This window comes from Fistularia commersonii, chromosome 1, assembly GCF_037954325.1.
Source record: "Fistularia commersonii isolate RoL2024-O1a breed Wild chromosome 1, RoL_Fcom_v1.0, whole genome shotgun sequence".
Taxonomy (NCBI): domain Eukaryota; kingdom Metazoa; phylum Chordata; class Actinopteri; order Syngnathiformes; family Fistulariidae; genus Fistularia; species Fistularia commersonii.
Window position 1 is genome coordinate 20672055 of NC_141284.1, and position 19716 is coordinate 20691770.

Here is a 19716-nt window from a genome sequence, read left to right on the forward strand (position 1 = left end):
CGCGGTGACGGATGAGGCCGCCGGTCCCGAGCAGATTCATCCAAAGAGTAGGACACAGATAAAAATCAAAAACTTTATTACAAAAATAAGTTACACTCACCTCCATTTTACAGTATAAAACAATTTATTTGCAGGAATGCAAAAAACGTTGTTGGCCACCAACAATAGTTTAAAACTGCTAACATTTTTTTTTTCAAAAGGTGGTTGTTATGATTTAATTGAGGGAGTTAACTGTATAGAAAACTGGGATCGAACAGCACAGTTTCCTTTCTGCTATACCTGGAAATAGAAATCGTTCACTGCAGTATCCCTTCCGCCACTTTCTGACCCAAAAACAAACCGAGCGCAGCAGCTGGAGTCGGACGCACACGGCAGACTTGGGCGGTGTGGCGTCACGTCGTCAGCGTTAAACTTTCAGGGCGTTCTAGACGGCAGCCGCTTTGGGAGGGTGAAAAGGAGCCGGTCGAGATTCACGCGATCTTACATGGAGGCCGGTTCTCGGCTCGACGCCGGGGCCGAAAACGCGCCAGTATAAAAACAGACCCACCGGAATTACACAGTGGCACAAAAGAGACACTGCAGGGCTTTATTTTTGTTTCTTTTAAAATCAAAGGCAGTTGGATGCCTGTGACGTTGAAGCCTTTACAAAAGTAACATTTTATCCGAAAAACTATACAAACATTACCTACACTCTGAAGAAGCAAGGCAGCTAATTCAGTTCAAAATAGGATAAAAGCAGGGCTTGTTCAGACTCATCATATGAGATTGTTTTGCATGCCCAGTTTGACTGTTTGCAGTGTCAGAGTTGCAGCTAAAATGACTATATTACATTAAGTACATCGTTTTTGCGCTGCAGCTCTTGTGCATATTTTGTATGAAAACAAGCCCTGCTTTCATCAATATAGTTTCCCTATTTACAGTACAGGCCGGGTAGTTTAGTCCTCTGTACTGAGGTAGTCAACCAACCCTTTAAAGACAAGTTCTGAAAAGAACCACTTTCCTGGAATGCCTGACTTCTCCATGCCAGGTGGGTACACCCTAAATAAAACCTGCAAATGTTCTCTTTCAAACATCCACATCAAACGATTAAGATTAACATGGATATTCCAACAATAAAAATTGCGATTAGCACAAAAATATACAATAGCATCAAGCTCCTTCGAGCCACTTCAAACCTAAGAAACTTAAAAAGTGCAAATTCTTCAATAATTATTTTTTAAAAAAAAATGGCATGTTCAGGGACAGGGGAAGAGGGAGATTGTTAGGGCAATATATGATCCCTGTCTATCAGGGCCAGGTCGAGGGGCACGGGGCAAGAGGCTGTGGTGAGTATATATAATCCCATGGTCATCTTTTTAAGGTGGCAGTTTCAGGAAACAATTGGGGAGGGGGGAGATGCTTCTTCTGTAAGGCTGGAATTTCATTGGACCTTTTTGTCGTGCTCTTTTTTTTGTTTCAACATCCATTGCAGCTTACGGTGTAACCCCACACATCAAGTCAGTATCCACTGTCACAGGTCAGGAACGCCCTCGGCCCCGCTTCCCTGCTAGACCAAAAAGAGAACACAGGAAATTAGGAGGGAAAAAAAAAGCTCATTTAAAATACGACAGCAGTTTATCAATAGAGTTGCACTAAACCTATTTAGGCAGTTTTGGTGAAACTCCGTTAACTTTAACAATACTGTGTTGACTTGCCACCTCTAAGAACACCTACAGGCTCCTTGAAGCCAAAACGCCTGCTCCGAGTCAAAGTCATAGCTTTTGTGTGGTTCCAAATCGATACACCCATTTACTTTGGCCGTGAAAAGTCTTCCTACACACCCTGGGTACAACTTAATTCACTTAGCGCTCGACGAGCCCTCCAAAGTCAGTCCCTTTGGTCACTGACGGCCGAGCCTCATAAAACACGGCGGCCCATGGCAAATTAAAGGCTTCAAAAAGAAACTTGAAATTAAATTAAGCAACGCAACAAATTCTATTCCACTTAAGAACATTAGCCACCTGGAACACCAAAAGACAGTTGGCAGTCTCGTGTGACCCCATTCGGTCTTACCCGCTATGCAACGGGCGGAACCACGTGGAACCCCAACCCATTTACCTCTGCTCGCTCCAGGGCCCCCTCGCTGGGAGAAGCCCACTCTGGCCCTTGGTGTGATGCCACCGCGCCCCCGAGTCTGACTGACGCCGCCACGGACACCTCCCCTTACTCCTCGTCCTCTACCAGAGCCTTGGAAGTCATCATAGCTGTAGTAGGGATCATCGTAGCCGCCCCGGTAGTTGTGGTAATCGTATCCATAATAATCGTAATAATCTTCATAGCCGTAATAGTCGGGTGGGTAAGAGTAACCTCCACGGCTGCCTCGTCCTCTGCCTCTTGTGGGCGGAGGCATGTGGGGAGGAGCATAATAATAGTATTCATCATACCTGGGTGAGGGAAAGAAAAAGAGTCAATCATCTACATCGGATGCGCCTGGAAGATCCTTGAAATGAGAAGCTGTGCTTCCTCTAACATTTGTGTTTTAGCAGCTTGTCTCTGGGCTTTACGCTCTTTCCTCTTCTGGTCGGGGGGCTTGGCAAAGACTATTTCGATGTGCTCTCCCTCAAGGTCTTTTCCATTTAGATCTGCCAGAGCCTGTGAAATCGGTTGATATTTGGTCAAGCGACAGTTTCCACAAGATCTAACACAGGCTCATGGTTGAGCTTTACATTTCATATGCATGAAGGTCCAATGTGGCATTTGTCTCCGAACCTTGACGGCACCATCTCGCTCCTCAAAGTGGATGAAGGCATAGTCTTTCAATTTTTTAACCCGCTCCAACTTCCCGAATTGACTAAAGGCCTTTTCAAGTATCTCCTCTGTGACAGTGCTCGCCAAGTTCCTCACAAAAAGCACCTTCACCTGCAAACGCAGACAGGAATAAGAGATTAATAGCAAAGCCTGAAGGATTATTGGCTGATTTTTCAGATCTGCAACCATCCGCTTCATCGTAGAAAAACAGTAAAATTGAAAGGCATGTGCTTCACCTTGGCCATGACCTCGGGGTCTGGGTCCTCGATAGGATCCGCCCACTCCACAGTGACCACATTGCTCCACACCTTCACCTTGCCACTCATCAATCGGCGGCGTGCCTGAGCTGCGGTCTTGTGGTCTTCATATTCCAGGAAGCAAAATCCACGATTCTTCTTCTTGTCATCCGGCTGGTGGTACAATATGACATCATTTAGACCCTCTGTAGAAACAATGGAGAGAAAGTTAATTGAACATGAATGATAACGAACAGAATTGAATAATTGCAAAATGTCTCAAATGCATTCTTTTTTTTATTTTTTTGTTTTTTACACAGGCATTGATATTGGTGTAGATAGTAGTCAAGATTATCCTGCAATATTAATTAGTGTCCAGTCAGATCTTAGCGGTAAACCATCACTGCAACATCAGTTGCTCCAGAAAACTAATGAGGTCATCATTTGGACACAGAATACGAGGAAAACCAAGAATGTTTTGAGGAAACAAATTCAGTATCAAATGAGCCACTGACTCACCTGTGACTTTTGCAAATTCTTCAACAATCTGTTCTTTTGTTTTACTCTTGGGGATGGAGCCGACAAACAGTCGATTATTTGCAACAGAGATACAAACGCCGATGTGTTTACCCGGTCGAATTTCGTTGTTGTTGCACTACAGGATGATGAAAAGAAAAAAAACAACAAATTAATCATGTTTCTTTCAAGAGGTGGATCCTGCTACATTTATACGAATACTTTATTCAATTATTCTTGTCACTAGCAAGCAAATAGTCCCTTCTACTGCTGGTGTAAAGTGTAGTGAGTTACATACCAATTTCACAGCCTGCTGTGCAGCCTCTTTAGTGCAGAAAGTGACAAAGGCGTAGCCTCTATTCAGGCCACTCAGAGGATCCATCATCAGACGCAAGTCCCAGATGGGACCTGCTTTCTCAAACAGTGGGACCAGCTCATCCTCAAAAAGGTCTCTGGGGATTTTGCCGACAAATATCTGCCGGGTTGAAAGAAGATGCGATGCACGTAAATAATTTTCAACTTAAAGGCAAAGGCTGAAAAGGGTGAAATGAATTTCTGAAGCAAGATTATTTGAAAAGTAACGGAATTTGTACCTCGGTACCAATAGTAGGCTGCGCCCCTGAGTGGGCTGACTCTGGTGGAGGACCCCCATACTTCCTCTGGCCTGTTGTTACATCAAGTGTGTAGCCAGTCCGTTCCAGCAATGCCTAGAAATAAAGGACACTCAGTCACAGTCCATTGAAGAAAAAAAAAAGTTCTCACTGTTGTGATGAGTAAAGGATATGAAGTCCCTTAAATAGTCAGCATTAGCTCGATCAAAGCAATTGCATCGAGATTCAACCTTGCTAAAAAAGAAAATTCCTTTGCAACATAATTGTATACAGTGCTTGTTCTCACTTTGATTTTGGCTTCATCTGGTCCTTTATTGGTGTCTGACACTTTGGTCCCTTGTTTCTCTCTCTGTCTGTATGTCTTCATCACGCCACAAAGAAAGGCACTTTTGTTCTGAAATGTGCGGAAAAAAAAAGTTAATATTTCTACCTCTCTCCATTTCCTCTGGGAAAATGAAGACCATTATCCGAGGCAACAGGTGAAAAAAGATAGATGATAGTTAAGTGGCCTACTTTTTAAAGCTCCAAACAAGATTATGCAGACTCATAATGTGCCGTTATAAATGCATACCTGCACATGTGAGAGGTCACTGTCCCTAAATTGCAAAAGGACTTGGAGAGCACCTTCCTCGTTGAATTCTTTCAGAGCCTCAATCGCTCGATCATCTAAGTCACTGTGTGACACCAAACCTACAGCAACGGGTGAAGAGCACAGAGAGAGGAGCATATTACGAACAAAGAGTCAAACATTTCACACCTTGATATGCAAGTGTAGACATTTCAGTACAGTGCACGGTATGAAAACTGAAAGGCAAAAATTTTTATGTGCAGGTCATTAGGCGTACCGAGTATATTAAATAACGCCATTAAATATTCATACAATCAAGACTGAGGGGTGTGACCGGGTACATCTAATGGAGCTGTGTTCAGTAGTTACGCTGTACTTTACTTTCCAAACAGCGCATTTTTGGAGAACTAATCACGCCAGATGTAACAGTGCAACTTGATATGGCAGTGGTTCTCCACAGTGTAGCCGGGGCTTTCTAATGAGACGGTCTGCATTCTCCTCTACGGAGGGGCTGTCACCTGTCCCAAACAGCCCAACACCAGACAGCTGCTACCATTGTTTTTGCCCTCAACCCATCTGGCTCAAAAGGGGCAAACGAGTACTTATCCTAATGTGACTGACCAAACAACTCCTATAAGAACACTTGCTCTGTGGGAGCAAGTTGTGATAAATGCAACAGATGTTTGTGCAGTAACTGACTGTACCTTATTCACACCTAGTCATTCCTCCGTAAAACCTTGATGGAATGAAGAGACTTTATAGAGATGAATGGGAGACCGGACATGCTCACCCAGACACCCACATTGGAAGGGCAAGTTATTCACCCTGGCTAACGTTGATTCAACCATATAGGGAATGCAAATGCTGCGATCATTTACACATTTTCACTGTTGTGATGTGTAATTTAATATTAGGTAGCACTGCAGTACCCATTTTGGTAGGAAACCACAAAAAGTTGCTTCAGGATACCAATTCCCCCATTCAAAAAAGTTGATAAAATGACAGTACATGCAAGAAATTGATAAACATAAAAAAATTTGCATATTAGCATATGCAAGTATATTCACTGTGCCTTACCTGCTATGTAAATTTCATCTAGTTTTTCAGCAACTTTCTGTGGTAAACCAGCCTCTAATAAAGTCTGGAAGTGCTCAGAATGGGTAACTGCAGCAGAGGTGTCCATTGGTTCTTCTGGACCATTTCCATTAATATGTTCTGTGGCCATGTCTCCAGAAATCTGTGCAAATGCAATGAGCCAAATTAATCCCGGGTCAAGGGTAAGACTTGGGATGCGTTCAAGATCGTGGAAAGTCTCAGACCAGACAGACAAATCATTCATAAAAGCCATAAAACGCTTTGACCTAAATTGATTAGCTTCTGGGCAACTGTAACTGTTTAACACATTATCAATGGTTAGAGCAAGAAAAGTGTGCAAAAAATGGGTTATCATGGTTGTAGCTATGTGGTCTCTTACAGTCTAGAGACTTTACATTATCCCGACTCAACAGCTGCAGCTCTTGGCTAAGATTAAAAACCTAGAAACCTGTGGGGCTGTAATTGAGACAGACGTTCGGACACTGCCCTTAAGGCAGCCAATACACACATTAAACCCCCCCCACAATCAGAAACATGACATCTCATAAAACAATCGAGACCTTGGGTCCATGTGGCAGTAATTTCCAATTCTGGTTTGTTGTGGGGAGTGCGTTAAGGCAGCCATGTTCACTTGTTAACGCTGTTTCTCAGCCCTCTTGGTGGCTGCTGTTGCAGAAGCCTTGTCTGCTCCGGTCTCTAAATTACATGTTAGCTTACCTTCTCACTGCTGACTTCAGCAGAGCCTAGATAGCCGATACACGTGTTCCATCAGAGTGAGCCCCGGTTTCCGGTGGCTGACCAGTGAGCAAGTCTGCACCCTTTACATTCTGCTTGACATTTACTTTGAGAATATTTCAACGCTGCGGGTTGTACTTCACTTTCTGGACAACTAGCAACCGTTAATGGTCGCTAACGTTATTTCTCAATTTGTATGAACGACGTCCAGCCCTTCGGCAGGGAGACAATCTTTCGCCAACTGTTCGCACTGCTTGTAGCCGGCGACTGTGGGATCGACAAAAGGACCGAAATATGCTGGTAGAGAGCAGTGTTATGTTGGCTTGCCTACGACTAATATTGGGAGAAAAAAAACAAGACAACCGTTATCTATGAATGGTTGTCCATTGGTTACGTACTGATAAGCACGTGCTTTATCAATTTTAATATTTTTTTTCCAACGCCACCTAGACCGCCGGCTGACTTTAAACAGCACAGCAAATCAGAAAAGGGCGAATGTGTGTTGTAAAATTGCTGGGAACAAACTAATAGAACTCGCGTACATGTTGACGTTAGACTTAGCAGGGAGGGTCAGACTCGCACACGTTGAGGTTAGCTAGCGGGCTAGTGTGCGAGGCTAATGTTAATCAAGCTAACTAGGCACAATCGGGGGTGCATTAACCTTACGAAATAACGGATCACTTTCAAGCAAGACGCCCTGCCTCACGTTGTTGCACATGAGCACCAGGTCTGTAAAATCTGTACCGAAGCAGGTTTGTGAAAACTGCAAAGGGAATTGACTTTAGCAAGCTAAGTTAGCTGGCGTTAGCATACAATGACAATGAGCGTGTCAATTCCATGATCTGTCAAAATAGGCTAGCTTGGGTTAGCATGCTAATTCAAACGGAATTCACTGAGGCCATTGTTAGAACGTCATTTGTCGGCACGGACTTCGCCAGTTAACAAAATACGAATTAAAAATGCAATCGCGTTCACCGCGGCCACATGAGCCAGAGGTTTAGCTTGCCAGATGCGTGGTTTGTCAGCGTGCCGCCACATAGGAAGAGTCCATTTTCAAAAAGCCGGTCTGGAGAACTCGTTCCCAACCACCACCAGTTTCCACATTGTTTGAAACAGCACCGCACGATTTAGTCTATTTAAAAAAACAATGAAGCAACAATCAAGTAACCAACCAGTAGCTTTCGCCCTACCTGCCGCTGGATCACCAACGTGTAAGGTGTGGATTAATTTGGAAGATAAATGTGATATTTAAAAGACAGAAAAATTGTAAAAGTCCCGGCACTGGTCCGGCTTCAGTCATTCACTCTTGATGATGTAAAATGGCTGCCACGTTCACGCCTCGAGTTTTGTCTCGTCGATGGGGTTTCTCGGACATCCCCGCACGGGCTCGCCTTCCATGCGTTTTACAGCGGCGGGTCATTCACAGCATCCGTCCACGCCACGGAGCCCCGGCGCCGCGGAATTATCCACGCACGTTGGATTCGATGTTAAACACAACAAATGAAACAAGAAAAAAAACACTCAACATTTAATATTACCACCCCTTCACAACACTCGAGATGTGAATATGCGTGCAGGAAAAAAAATAATAAATAAAAAAAACAAAAAAAAACAAAGCTACTTGCTTTGCTAGTAAATGAAAGCGATGCAAAAACAAATAAGAACATTTTGAAATATCTGTGTGCATGTGTGTTTGCGTGCACGTGTGTGCGTGTGATTTCTCATTTCCACCACATAGTGTCACTCTTCTCCCGAAATCTGCAGCGCATAAAGGAGAGCGTGGTCCCCGGAGGAGGAGGTGATGTTGGGCCTCTGCATGGTGTGTTTGTTTGTGTTTGTTGTCTGATTTCGCAGCCAAACCCTCTTTTCATGAAAAAGCTCCGCTCGGGTCTGTTTACACCATGAATGGACAGTACGATGTAGAAAATGTGTTTCCCTCTTATTACAGTGATTCTGCATTGCGCTCCCTATTGACTGTTGTTATACGAGCGAAGACAGGCAATTAATTAAGAGAGAAAATAATTTCAAGATTTCTAGCGTTACAGGATGTTAGGCATGTGTTTCCCCCTTTTATTACATGCATTTTATTTCAGGAGTCATGGTTTTTCTTGGAAAGAGAAAATCCCTCCATTATCACATAAACATACATTGTTACAGTATAGAGGTAGAGATAAGATCACCTAAAATAAACAGAATAGTATCACCATAGAAAATATACACATACACACAGAATATACAGATAATATCTCAAATGCATGGAACTACAAAGGAAAATGCTGACACAGCTAAGGTTCCCAAGCAAAAAAAAAAACATACTGTATTTCTTCATGTAGAAGTGCTATTGTAATACAGTCATTCAAAAGATACAAGACAATCTATTACAGAAAGGTGTGTTTCAAACTTTTACCCAAAAATGAGTGTACCCGCAGAAATTGCTATTCTTGGCAAACCTAAAAGTATTTGTTAAAGTTAGACAGTCACTTGATGTACCGGGTTCTCAGGTTGAGACCCAACCATCAGCCGGCTGATTTATGATTTGAAAACAGAGAGCCTCCCATATAACACCGTTGTCACGACAACACACACTTCCCTCACAACTCTTCCGAGTTAAACCCTCGAGATGCAAATATTTCAGCTTTATTTACCAGCCTTCATGTTATACAGAGAACAAGAGAGTTGATATGTTCCGTATTATGTCCGTCCAACTTGTGATATTTAATCTCAAACAGGAACCAGGTATTTGGGATTTTTTAAGAATCTTCAATAGCCAGAAATCACAATGTTTTTCCCTTTTAATAGACCTCATTATTATATTAAACATGCTATTCTCTTACGTCCAAGGCATCTTCACCATCGGGAAAGTACTAACATCTGACCAATAGCGGTCCAGGTCTATTGTGTATTCATCAGAGTAGTTGTGGATGGAAAGAGCAGGAAACCACATATCCATAATCCATCCCTGAAATGCTTTCACAAAAGAAAGCCTCATCAAGATTTTTTCGTCTTCCACTGTGTCTGACGAGATCCTGAAGGCGGCTTTTACTTTAAAACTGAGAGGAAGGGTTCAAGGTGTATTAACAGCATAACAAGGTAGCTTAAATTGGAAAATCATTTTCCAAATAATCCAAATTAATGCATAACAAAATGATTGTTACGCTGATTTAATAGCAAAAGTCCAAAATGAATTATTGTGCTAAAACTAAAAGATGCAAGAACGTTCCCGGAGTTGAGGCAAAGAGCCTTGACCTATACTATGAAAGTTAAGCAACAAAGGAGTGTAACAACTGCAAGGTGATTAATGTTTTAAAAAAAAACACAGAAAGCAGGGAAGTGAATCACATTTGATACATCCGAATCTACATGAAATACATGATATAATGTTTGTTTGTGTTTTTTGGGTTTGAATTTGTATTCTTATTTTGTTAACCAAAAAAAAAGCACCCTGTCCATTGCAGTATAAGTAACCATCAAATCTGACGTTTTGTCTTTTGGATTAAATTGTAGCACTTGTAGACTTGAACCTGTAAGCACTAAACACCTAATTGTAATGGTTTAGGTGTCTCACCAAAGTAATAGAGTAATAGAGTAATAGAGAGAGTAATAGAGAGTAAAAATGAGTTGAACAGTTAATACATTTCTTGACTAAATCTTCTTCTTCTTTCGGCTTTTCCCGTTAGGGGTCGCCACAGCGAGTCAACTTTCTCCATCTAACCCTATTCTCTGTATCTTCCTCTCTCACTCCAACTACCTTCATATCCTCTCTCACTACGTCCATAAATCTTCTCTTTGGTCTTCCTCGAGACCTCTTGCCTGGCAGCTCCAGTTCCAGCATCCGTCTACCAATATATTCACTATCTCTTCTCTGTACATGACCGAACCATCTCAGTCTGGCTTCTCTGACCTTCTCTCCAAAATATCTAACATGTGCCGTCCCTCTGATAGACTCATTCCTGATCCTATCCATCCTGGTCACTCCCAAAGAGAACCTCAACATCTTCATCTCTGCAACCTCTAGTTCTGCCTGCTGTCTTTTGGTCATTGTAACAGTTTCTAGTCCAGAACTCTTCAAAGCAATAACAAAAATAATTCAGTCCTTAGTCCAAAAATAAAGTCCAAACACTACCACCCCCCCCCCAAAAGTGTGTATTATCCAATGACTGAGTTGAGTCAGTGAGAGTACTCTTATTTGGTGTCTCATCTTGTCGAAGTGATCCAATATCAGGTTCCTCTGAGGAAACCACACAGTTGGCCACACCGCTTTGTTGACCGTCCTCAGTCTTCACTGGGATGGGCGCGCCATCTTTGATTGGAATCTGTCGTTCGCCATACAACCAATCACAGTTCTCAATACGCTAAAACTCGATGTCACAGTCTTGCTTTCTGGCATGAACCTTCATTTGGGTATAAAGGTAACTTGAAAGACAAAGTGGATGGAAAATAATCAGTTTTAAAGTATTCTTTATCTTTTTCAGTTCAAGAGCAGGGAGTTCATTAACTCAAGATCAAAGCGGGGGCTGAAGAGGGAGAAAAAAAGTAGAAGAAGAACCTAGTTGATCACGATACTCCAGGCAGCATAGTGCACTATCTATATGTAATCCCTATATTACTACATTTCAGTAGCCCTATATTCATAGGGGTTACAGCCTGCCCCTTTTACTCTGCATGAGTCCGTTCATGCCAATCATGTCACACATCAGTCTGCATATCACTAATAGGAGAAACTCCAGAATCATTAATGGAGTCAATAACTCATTGAAACTTTGAACAAAAGAGATTAAGGGCTTCCCTAACTCAGGGTAGTGAAAACGACCAGGTGGTCTACATGTCCTTTCTGATCTACGTGTAGTGTCGATGGGTTCGGTTGCTATATCATTCTCTATATGTGTCTGTGTGTTGTCTTGATCAGTGCTTCTCTGAATGTCAACAGCAGCGTCAATTTCATGGCTCTCTGGGGCAACAGAGGATGTCTCTCTGTCAACAGCAGCTGAAGTGCCACTTGTCACATCTGGCAAGGTCACCTCCACATCAACAGAAAGCTGTTCATTCGCATTCTCTGGTTCCTCGGTTCCATCTGCTACAGGAGGTTCTCTGACAGGCTTTGTAGAAACCATAGGATGGTCTACATTCGGATCATCTAAGAGATGGGTGGTCCGTTGTTCAGCAGGTTCTGCAGCGGTCAGTGGAACTTCAAGCACCTCAAAGAAGCGTTTCTCAAGAATGACAGATGGCTGGAGGGAATAGCTTGACAAATCATCCTCTGAGTCAAGGTTCTCCTTGAGGTTGACTCTGTCTGGTTCTTGGCCGTTGGGCCTTTGACTTAGTCAGTTCATCTTCTTCAGCCTCACACAAGCTGTTTGTAAGATCATTCAGGGGTTTTACTATTTTTGAACGGTCCTTCACAAAGCGACGGTGATATCCCGCAAAGCCGAAGAATAACTTCAGTTCCTAGAGGGTTTGGGGTCTAGGCTATGTGCGGACAGCACTGACTTTTTCAGGATCAGTTTCTACACCTTTTCTTGAAACTATGTGCCCCAAGTAAAGCACTGAGCTTTGGAAAACAATTTAAAGTCTAGTTTCGTGTTCTTCTAGGGTGCTAAAGAAGACTATTACATCATCTAAAAATGCTAGTACTTCTTTCAGGTTAAGATTTCCCATGCACCTCTCCATTAACCTTTGGAAGGTACTTGGTGCATTGGTGATCCCTTGGGGCATACGGTTAAACTCATAAAATCCCAATGGGCATACAAAAGCGACTTTTGTCTTATTATGTTCTTCCATTTTAACCTGGTAATAACCTGACTTGAGATCCATAACCGAAAACCATTTGGATCCAGCAAGGGCTGAAAAGACTTCTTCAAGATCGGGAGGTGCATAGGCATCTCGTACTGTCAATGAATTAAGTTTCCGATAGTCAACATATGGGCGCACGTCCCCATTCTTCTTGCGAACAACTATGATTGGAGAGGAGTCGGGAGACTCCAATTCACGAATCACTCGTGCCTCCAGAAGAGTTTGCAGATGTTTCCTTACGGCTTCATAGTCATTGGGATGAATGGGTTGTGATCTTTGCTTGAAAGGTGTTTCATCTCTTAAGTTTATATGGTGTTTCACTTGGGATGCATGACCAAAGTTGAGGTCATGCTTGGCAAAGACATCAGCATACACTGTTAAACTCTGTTACTCTTTCCTTCCACTCTCAAGAGAGAAGTGACTTTCCAAAGTCAAAGGTCAAGTTAGACTTCCTAGGGTCAGTAACCGGCTGAGGAGTGACAGCACAGCATTTCACACTATCAGCATATTCGTTTAATGCAGACAGGTTGTCCTGGATTGTCTCAGGAGTGTGAAGGTCGGCTATTATGCAGTGCATGAGAAGTGTTATGTCGTGTTTGGTTTCATTTCTAACCCACACGCAGGGTTTTGTGAGGATTCTTTTTGGGCAAGGTGACAAGACAGCATTCTACTAGGATTCCCCCAGGTAAGGCAGATGTTGTAGGCTGTTCAAAAACTGCACACTCACCAACGCTGTTAGTCTTAACATACCCTTCAACAAGGACTCTCCCTTGAGCAGGGATCCCTTGCCGCACTTTGCCTTTCAGAGTCATCAAGCCAATCCTTCCTGTTGCATTGACTTCTTGCCTGTGTTTGAGTGTGAGAAGAATTTCTTGATAGCCTTGGACAGAGAATAAGTCATTCAGCTTCTGCCGTGACAGTGTCATTATACAGGACAACAAGAGCATCTGTTCCAATTAGTACAGGTGATTAGCTCTTACTACGCACGTCTGGAGTTACTAAAGCTAAAGTACAAACTTCAGGTTCAGTTTCAACCAAGTTTTTACGCAAACTTCAGGCTAATAGGCACAAAGCCCAGATATGGAACTTCTTGCCCATTAGCACCTTCAACATCTAGGCCTTCAATTGACTAAATGGGGCTCTCTGATACATTATTCTTATAAAAGAAAACAGATACGGTGGTCACTTGTGGCCCGGTGTAAAGGATGCAAATACAGTTAATGCCTGATACCTTGACATCAGCTGTACATTTCTGTCCAATAAGGCCTTTTGGAAATTGGGAGTGGATTCTCTGACTGGATGCTTTCACTGCGGTTTGACATTCGTGCTTCACAGCTCGTGACACTCCCACCTCGGGACCAGAGATTAGACTGTCCGCTTCTCATGCGCTAGCTGAGGGTTTGGTTTGTTACTGCAGAATGGCGCAATGTGGCCGTCCTCACCACATCTGAAGACGTACCCTGGATGGGGTTTCTTTGTGGATTTTGATTCAGTTGGGGGGTTTTCTGCACAGGACATGTTTGCTTTGGGCTTCTGTTTCTTGTCGGTAGTGTTCTGGTATGAGCCATTGCTCATACAGTAGATGCTTTTAGAGAAGCCATTTGAGTCTGCAGTATCACAATTTGCTTTTCAAGCTTTTGTGTGCCAGGGGAAGGTTCCAGGTCTGTGTCACTCATGGTATACTCTTCCACAAAGAGGACATTAGCCTGTGCTTTGGCTTTGGGTAAGCCTAGGTACCGTTTCTTATGCCTGGCCTTAGCATTTTGGCGGTCCTCTTTCGTCAGTACGCAGTAAAAGAAGCAACTCAGAAACTGGGGCTGGGTCTTTCTTCTTCTGCTCTGACTGAAGACTGGTAATCAAGGCATTATTCCAGAAGCCTACACAAAACTGCTTGAGAAGCTGGCGGTTTGACTCAGCAGCAGCAATGCCGCCTCTCTTCACAACTTTGCCCAACATCCTCTGTAATCTTTGCACATAAGCTGAAGGTTTCTCGCCTGAGTCCTGGTTGGGGTTAAGGAATTGGGTAAAAAGCTCATCTCCATCGTCCACAGTGTCATAGGCGGAGTCAAGAAGCCTTATGTAGTCATATGGAGATGCTTTTGGGTCAAGATTCTGTTCAATGTGGGCAGCAGTGTGCTTGTCAGACGCAGAAGCATTGGTTAAAAAGAATTCAACATGCCAAGTTAACCCTCCTACTAGGAGTGCATTTGGCACTTTCATGCTCTCTGCTTGAATTACATCCATATTGCAGCCTATTTGACCAAAAAAAAAGACTTCAAGGTGGTGGGTATCAATATTCACAGACAGAATGCAATAAACTGTTCAACTTTCATAACTCAATACTGCTCCTGGCTGGCTCGCCACTGTTAGTGTAGCGCTTGTAGACTTGGACCTGTAAGCACTAAACATCTACCTAGGCCAAGGAGAGAGGTATGGCTTAGGTGTCTTAACAAAGTAATAGACTGGTAAGAACAAGTTGAACAGTTAACACATTTCTTGACTAAATGAACAGGAAAAAGTAGACCTCTTCAAAGCAATAACAAAAGTAATTCCGTCCTTAGTCCAAAAGTAAAGTCCAAACACTACCCTCCCTCCCCAAAAAACTTTGTATTGTCCAAAGACTGAGTTGAGTCAAGGGGAGTACTCTTATTTGGTGTCTTATCTGTAGTCGAAGTGATCCAATATCACGCTCGCCATCTTGGATTGGAATCTGTCGCTCATCATAAAACCAATCGAAGTTCTCAATACGCTAAAACTCAATGTCACAGTCTTGCTTTCTTGCATCAACCTTTGTTTCGGGTAAAAAGGTAATTTAAAAGACAAAGTGGATGGAAAATAATCAGTTTTAAAGAATTCTTTATATATTTCAATTCAAGAGCAGAGAGTTCATTAACTTACGATCAAAGCGGGGGCTGAAGAGGGAAAAAAAAGAAGAGCCTAGTTGATCACTATAGTCTGGGCAGCGTAGTGCGCCATCTATATGTAATCCCTATATTATTACATTTTAGTAGCCCTATACTCTTAGGGGTTACAAAATCATGTCCAGAAGCCTTCTGGTTTGACGGTCCCGATGAGCTCCTGGTAGGGATGCCAAAGCAAACAAGTTTAAGTTTGGGGACCAGACAAAGTAAGGTTTAGGAAACCCGGATGAAGACTAAAACCACGGACCTCGTTTTCCGAACCAGTGTCACCGGGGCCCCCTCTAGAGCCAGGACCACGGGTGGGGCTCGACAGCAAGGCCACCACGTCCAGGCATAAAGAGTATCCATATGTGCACTTGGCACCAGAAGAACCTGAGCTGCAGTTTTATGACTGACTTTGTTTCCAGCGAGGACTCAGCCTGGGCTGCTCTTTGTCGCCGACTATGTTCAGAATCTTTATGGAGACCATTTCTAAGCACAGCCAAGGCGCTGAGGGGATCCGGTTTGAGGCACTCGGGATTGGGTATGCTTCTTTGCAGATGATGTGGTTGTGGTGGTTTCACCCAACCATGATCTGTACTTTCACTGGATCAGGTTGCCACGCTCCTGCCCTCAACTCTTGTCACAAGCCGTGAGCAGTGACTGAAAGAGGAAGATGACGGATACGAGCAGCCAAGAGGTGTGTCCTCCACTGGGTGACTGGGTCGGGCAGAGAGTAGAGCTGCTGCCCCCCTGCATCTAGAGGAACCATATGAGGAGGCTTGGGCATCTGGTCAGGGCTCCTCCAGGAGGCCTCCCAGTTGAGGTTTTCCACCAAGGAGGGGGCCATGGGGAAGAGCCAGGACCTACTTGAGGGACTGTGTCGCTTGGCCTGGGAGCGCCTGGGAGGAAGTCTGGACCTCTGTGCTCAGGCTGCTCCCCACCACCCCACGCTGGATGAGTGTCAGAAGATGGATGATCTAAAGAAAGACGTTCTTTTGCATCCCTTTTTGTTGTTGTCTTGCTACATCCCATTCGTGCCTGTGTGTTTTTGCATATTTCACTGACGTGACATTTTTCTCTTTGCACATCACATACAATCCACTGCTGCTATTTCACTTGCACTGCCACCAAACCACCGCTGTTCACTTTTGTAAATTCACACTATACATCCATCAATTGCACCTTACCTACCTACACTTTACCATAATTCATATCTGGATACTGTATAATGATGCCTATCCAAATAAAATTTTGCTCTGCGGTGTACCGGATGACAATAGAGTCTAAGTCAATGTTTATTTACAAAAGCCTTTATGCCATTTTTTTTTTGTTTGTATTGATTTCATTTTCCTCAATAAGGCAGAATAGGTCTTAGAGGCACCCACCCAGAAAAACCAGCTTGACAGAGATGGCCATTCAGTCAAATAATAACAAATTACCAGTCAAAGCTTAGGTAATATCCTGTTATTTACTTTTAAAGTTAAGTCTCATGTTTCAGGGTGACTGGATACACAGTATATCATATTTTCAATGTGTGTGATGGGGCTACGTGTTCCATTGTTTCCAATTTGCGTTCCCCAGTTTTCATTCTTTTGATACATTAAAATTTCATTGACAGATGTGACTATTTGAACCAGGGGCGGTGCGCTTCATGAAATGGAGGAATTATACGATAATCCCCAAAACAACCACTTAGCTTGGTTAGCTAACTAGCATCCTCCCCACTTATTGAATTACATCTGGGTGGATTTAACACCAGAACAACCAAGGACACGAGACAGGGATCGTAAAGTCAACAAACAGATGACACGTAAAATAAATTCATTAGTCCTTGACATTTTGGATGTAGGCGGTGGGCAGATGGATACTTCTTGAAAGCTATCAAATGTCTTTCCATTTATTCAGAGCATCTCCTGGCCTGCTTTGCTCCAGTTTTTGAGGCACTAAAGCAACAACACAATAAGAAATAAAACTTTAAAACAGGGACGGAACAAAGCCAAGAGGCACTTTATCATAATATGCAGTCTTAAGGAAGCAAATATTCCTCACAGCAGAATTCTACTGTATGTTAATCTTTAGAACAGTAAACTAAGACAACAATGCTATTTGTCGTCTCCAGTCACAGGAAATCAGTGTAAATTGGCACAAACTGCAGACCTACCATCCCTCTGACAATCATGCCACTCAAAATGGAATATTTATTTTTCAAAACAGATGGCATGATTTAAATCTTTTTGATATGAGGATAAAGCCATTCTAAATATGCAGAGCACTTAATGTTCACGTTCTTTGTTTCAATGTAAGAGAACATCAGAACATTGAGGGTTTGAAGTGTTGTGAAGACTTCAAGTGTTTATAAGGCCTTTCAGATGGTTCTGAAAGCTCCGCTTCAATTTGAATTTCTACCTAATTCGAAAAATCCATGGAATTATTTCTTTGAAAGAAGATACTCTACATCTGCATCCTATATTCCATTATAAACATACCTTAATATTATAAAACATCAAATTAATTTTATAATTGTATGACACATTTTTCCTCTATGTTAAGAGGCTCTATGAGACCCTGTGCATCATATAGATACAGAAATTATTTGAAAAAAATCTCAGAGTAGTGGCTTTCAGTGCAATAACTAAGATTAACAACCTGTAACCAGGAAACCAAAAGGCTTATTCACAGCATCCATATTCAAAGGTGGAAGTATGTTATGGCTTTCCATGATTTGCTCTGGTTGTTCGGTCCATCAGAGAGATTATGACGGAGGTCTGAGAGGCCACTGAGATCGCTGATAAGGTTGGTAGGTTGCAGTTAATCCCAGGAGTCGGCGTAAACAGAGGTACGCAGGTATAAAACACTGAGGCACATGGTTGACGTCTTTGCAGACCAGAACAGACATACAATGACGGGAAAAGTTCACTGCAGCATGGTAATATCACGGCGTCTTTTGATTCATCACATTGCTCAGTGGGTATTTACAACGTGCTTTTGTCTCTGTGTTACCAGGTAACCGCTCCAAATGCAATGGGCTCGGTCAAATTAGCCGGATTGTTTCTCCTTCTCCTGTCTTTTCTTATTTACACCGAGTCTTACCCCAACTTCGACTCATCAAACAGTAAGCCGTGTTTACCTGCGTGTACCATCTCACCCTCTCTCAGCAAAAAAGTGTCATCAATCGACTGTTTATGATTTCATTTTATTGTTATGTGTGAATGTCGACTAGCATAGTATCTTGCTCAAAGTATCTTGACAAAGACAAGTCACGCTGCTTTACGTGTTAAACTATGCCGTCCACGCCAGCTGTCCTTTGCATTTTCCAGTGGGCTGTGAGGAGTGCACGCTGAGGAAGAGGAACCTCTTCTCCAAGGATCACCCCATCTACCAGTGCACGGGATGCTGCTTCTCGCGGGCGTTCCCCACGCCCCTCAAAGCCATGAAAACCATGACCGTCCCGAAGAACATCACCTCAGAGGCAACGTGCTGCGTGGCAAAGCACAGCTACGAGGTAAAACCAGTGCCGTGCCGAGAAAAGTGCTAGTCAGCAGATGCCGCAGTTAATGTTAATATATTTTCTTAAAATGGGTACTATGAAAACTTTAGAGGTCAAGATGCTGACCTGAGTCCAATTCATAACATCTTTAATATAGTACTAATTGCTGTATACACACCTAATAGTCACAAAGCTCAAACAATTGCAGCTAAAATAGTTTAAATTATTATTTTTTTTAAATAAACAAATAGAATTATGATGAATAGAAAATGTAGGTCTTCCCTTGTGGCTGCGGCCTGAAATAATCCACAGATCTTTATTGTCTTACGCTTCAAAAAACCAAGAGCGTGCATATCACGCAATATCTTTTGCGCGAAGCCAATACGCGCAGACGTCGGACGGATTTGACCATGGCTCTTGCGGTTTCTCCTGCGTCTGCCCTCCTTCCAGACAGAGGTGGCCGGCATCAGGGTGAGGAACCACACAGACTGCCACTGCAGCACCTGCTATTTCCACAAGATTTGATGGTCGGACGATGGACATCGCCACGGGATGACAAACCGCGTTCCTTTGACCCGTACGGACCCCTGTTCCTGTTGCCCTCTGTTTTTCTGTGTAGCATTCCTTTGTCTCGTGCATGTGGCGTATTGTTGCCCTGTATTTCGGTGAAAAACCAATTAAAATGTCAATTTTGTGTGCATGCCCAGAACACACATCTTAAGCGGGTTGTGCGAATTTTGTCAAACTAAATTAATTTCAAATGGGAGATGTCAGGATGGAATTGAGGTAATTAAAGATCATTTAAAGTATCAAAACCAACAAGGAGAAACATGCCGAGTGACTCTGGTTTGTTCTTTTCAGATTTGTAAGGGCAGCAGAAATGACTGTAATTGCCAGATATTTCCCTGAACACACTGGATTTCACAAATTCTGCTCCAAAAGCCACCCGCTTGAAATCGGATGTCAACTTGAGCAGACATTTTAACCC

General features: G+C 43.0%; 2 protein-coding genes across 9 annotated transcripts; one reads left to right on the forward strand and one right to left on the reverse strand.

Moving 5' to 3' along the window:
* Positions 1–59: 59 nt before the first annotated feature.
* LOC147237772 (heterogeneous nuclear ribonucleoprotein Q) lies at positions 60–7869 on the reverse strand. Of its 5 annotated transcripts, none has more exons than XM_086153898.1 (12): positions 7739–7868; positions 5796–5955; positions 4722–4840; positions 4437–4544; positions 4133–4246; positions 3838–4014; positions 3543–3678; positions 3024–3229; positions 2749–2898; positions 2510–2631; positions 2098–2423; positions 60–1543 (listed from the first exon to the last, which is right to left on the reverse strand). In XM_086153898.1, the coding sequence occupies exons 2-12, from the start codon at positions 5941–5943 to the stop codon at positions 1518–1520; spliced, it is 1632 nt and encodes a 543-aa protein (XP_086010024.1). In that variant the 5' UTR covers positions 5944–5955; positions 7739–7868; the 3' UTR covers positions 60–1517. The 5 variants fall into 5 exon arrangements, with proteins under 5 accessions (XP_086010024.1, XP_086010008.1, XP_086010016.1 ...); XM_086153882.1 differs by having other exon boundaries at positions 60–1546; XM_086153890.1 differs by lacking the exon at positions 7739–7868 and adding an exon at positions 6531–6669 and having other exon boundaries at positions 60–1546.
* On the forward strand, positions 6717–19375 carry cga (glycoprotein hormones, alpha polypeptide). 4 transcript variants are annotated; one of them, XM_086153941.1, is made up of 4 exons: positions 6717–6848; positions 18245–18353; positions 18559–18743; positions 19179–19375. In XM_086153941.1, exons 1-4 carry the CDS (start codon positions 6843–6845, stop codon positions 19251–19253), a joined length of 375 nt encoding a protein of 124 aa, XP_086010067.1. In that variant the 5' UTR covers positions 6717–6842; the 3' UTR covers positions 19254–19375. The 4 variants fall into 4 exon arrangements, with proteins under 4 accessions (XP_086010067.1, XP_086010060.1, XP_086010075.1 ...); XM_086153934.1 differs by lacking the exon at positions 6717–6848 and adding an exon at positions 7899–8367; XM_086153949.1 differs by lacking the exon at positions 6717–6848 and adding an exon at positions 8312–8346.
* The last annotated feature ends 341 nt before the right edge of the window (positions 19376–19716 follow it).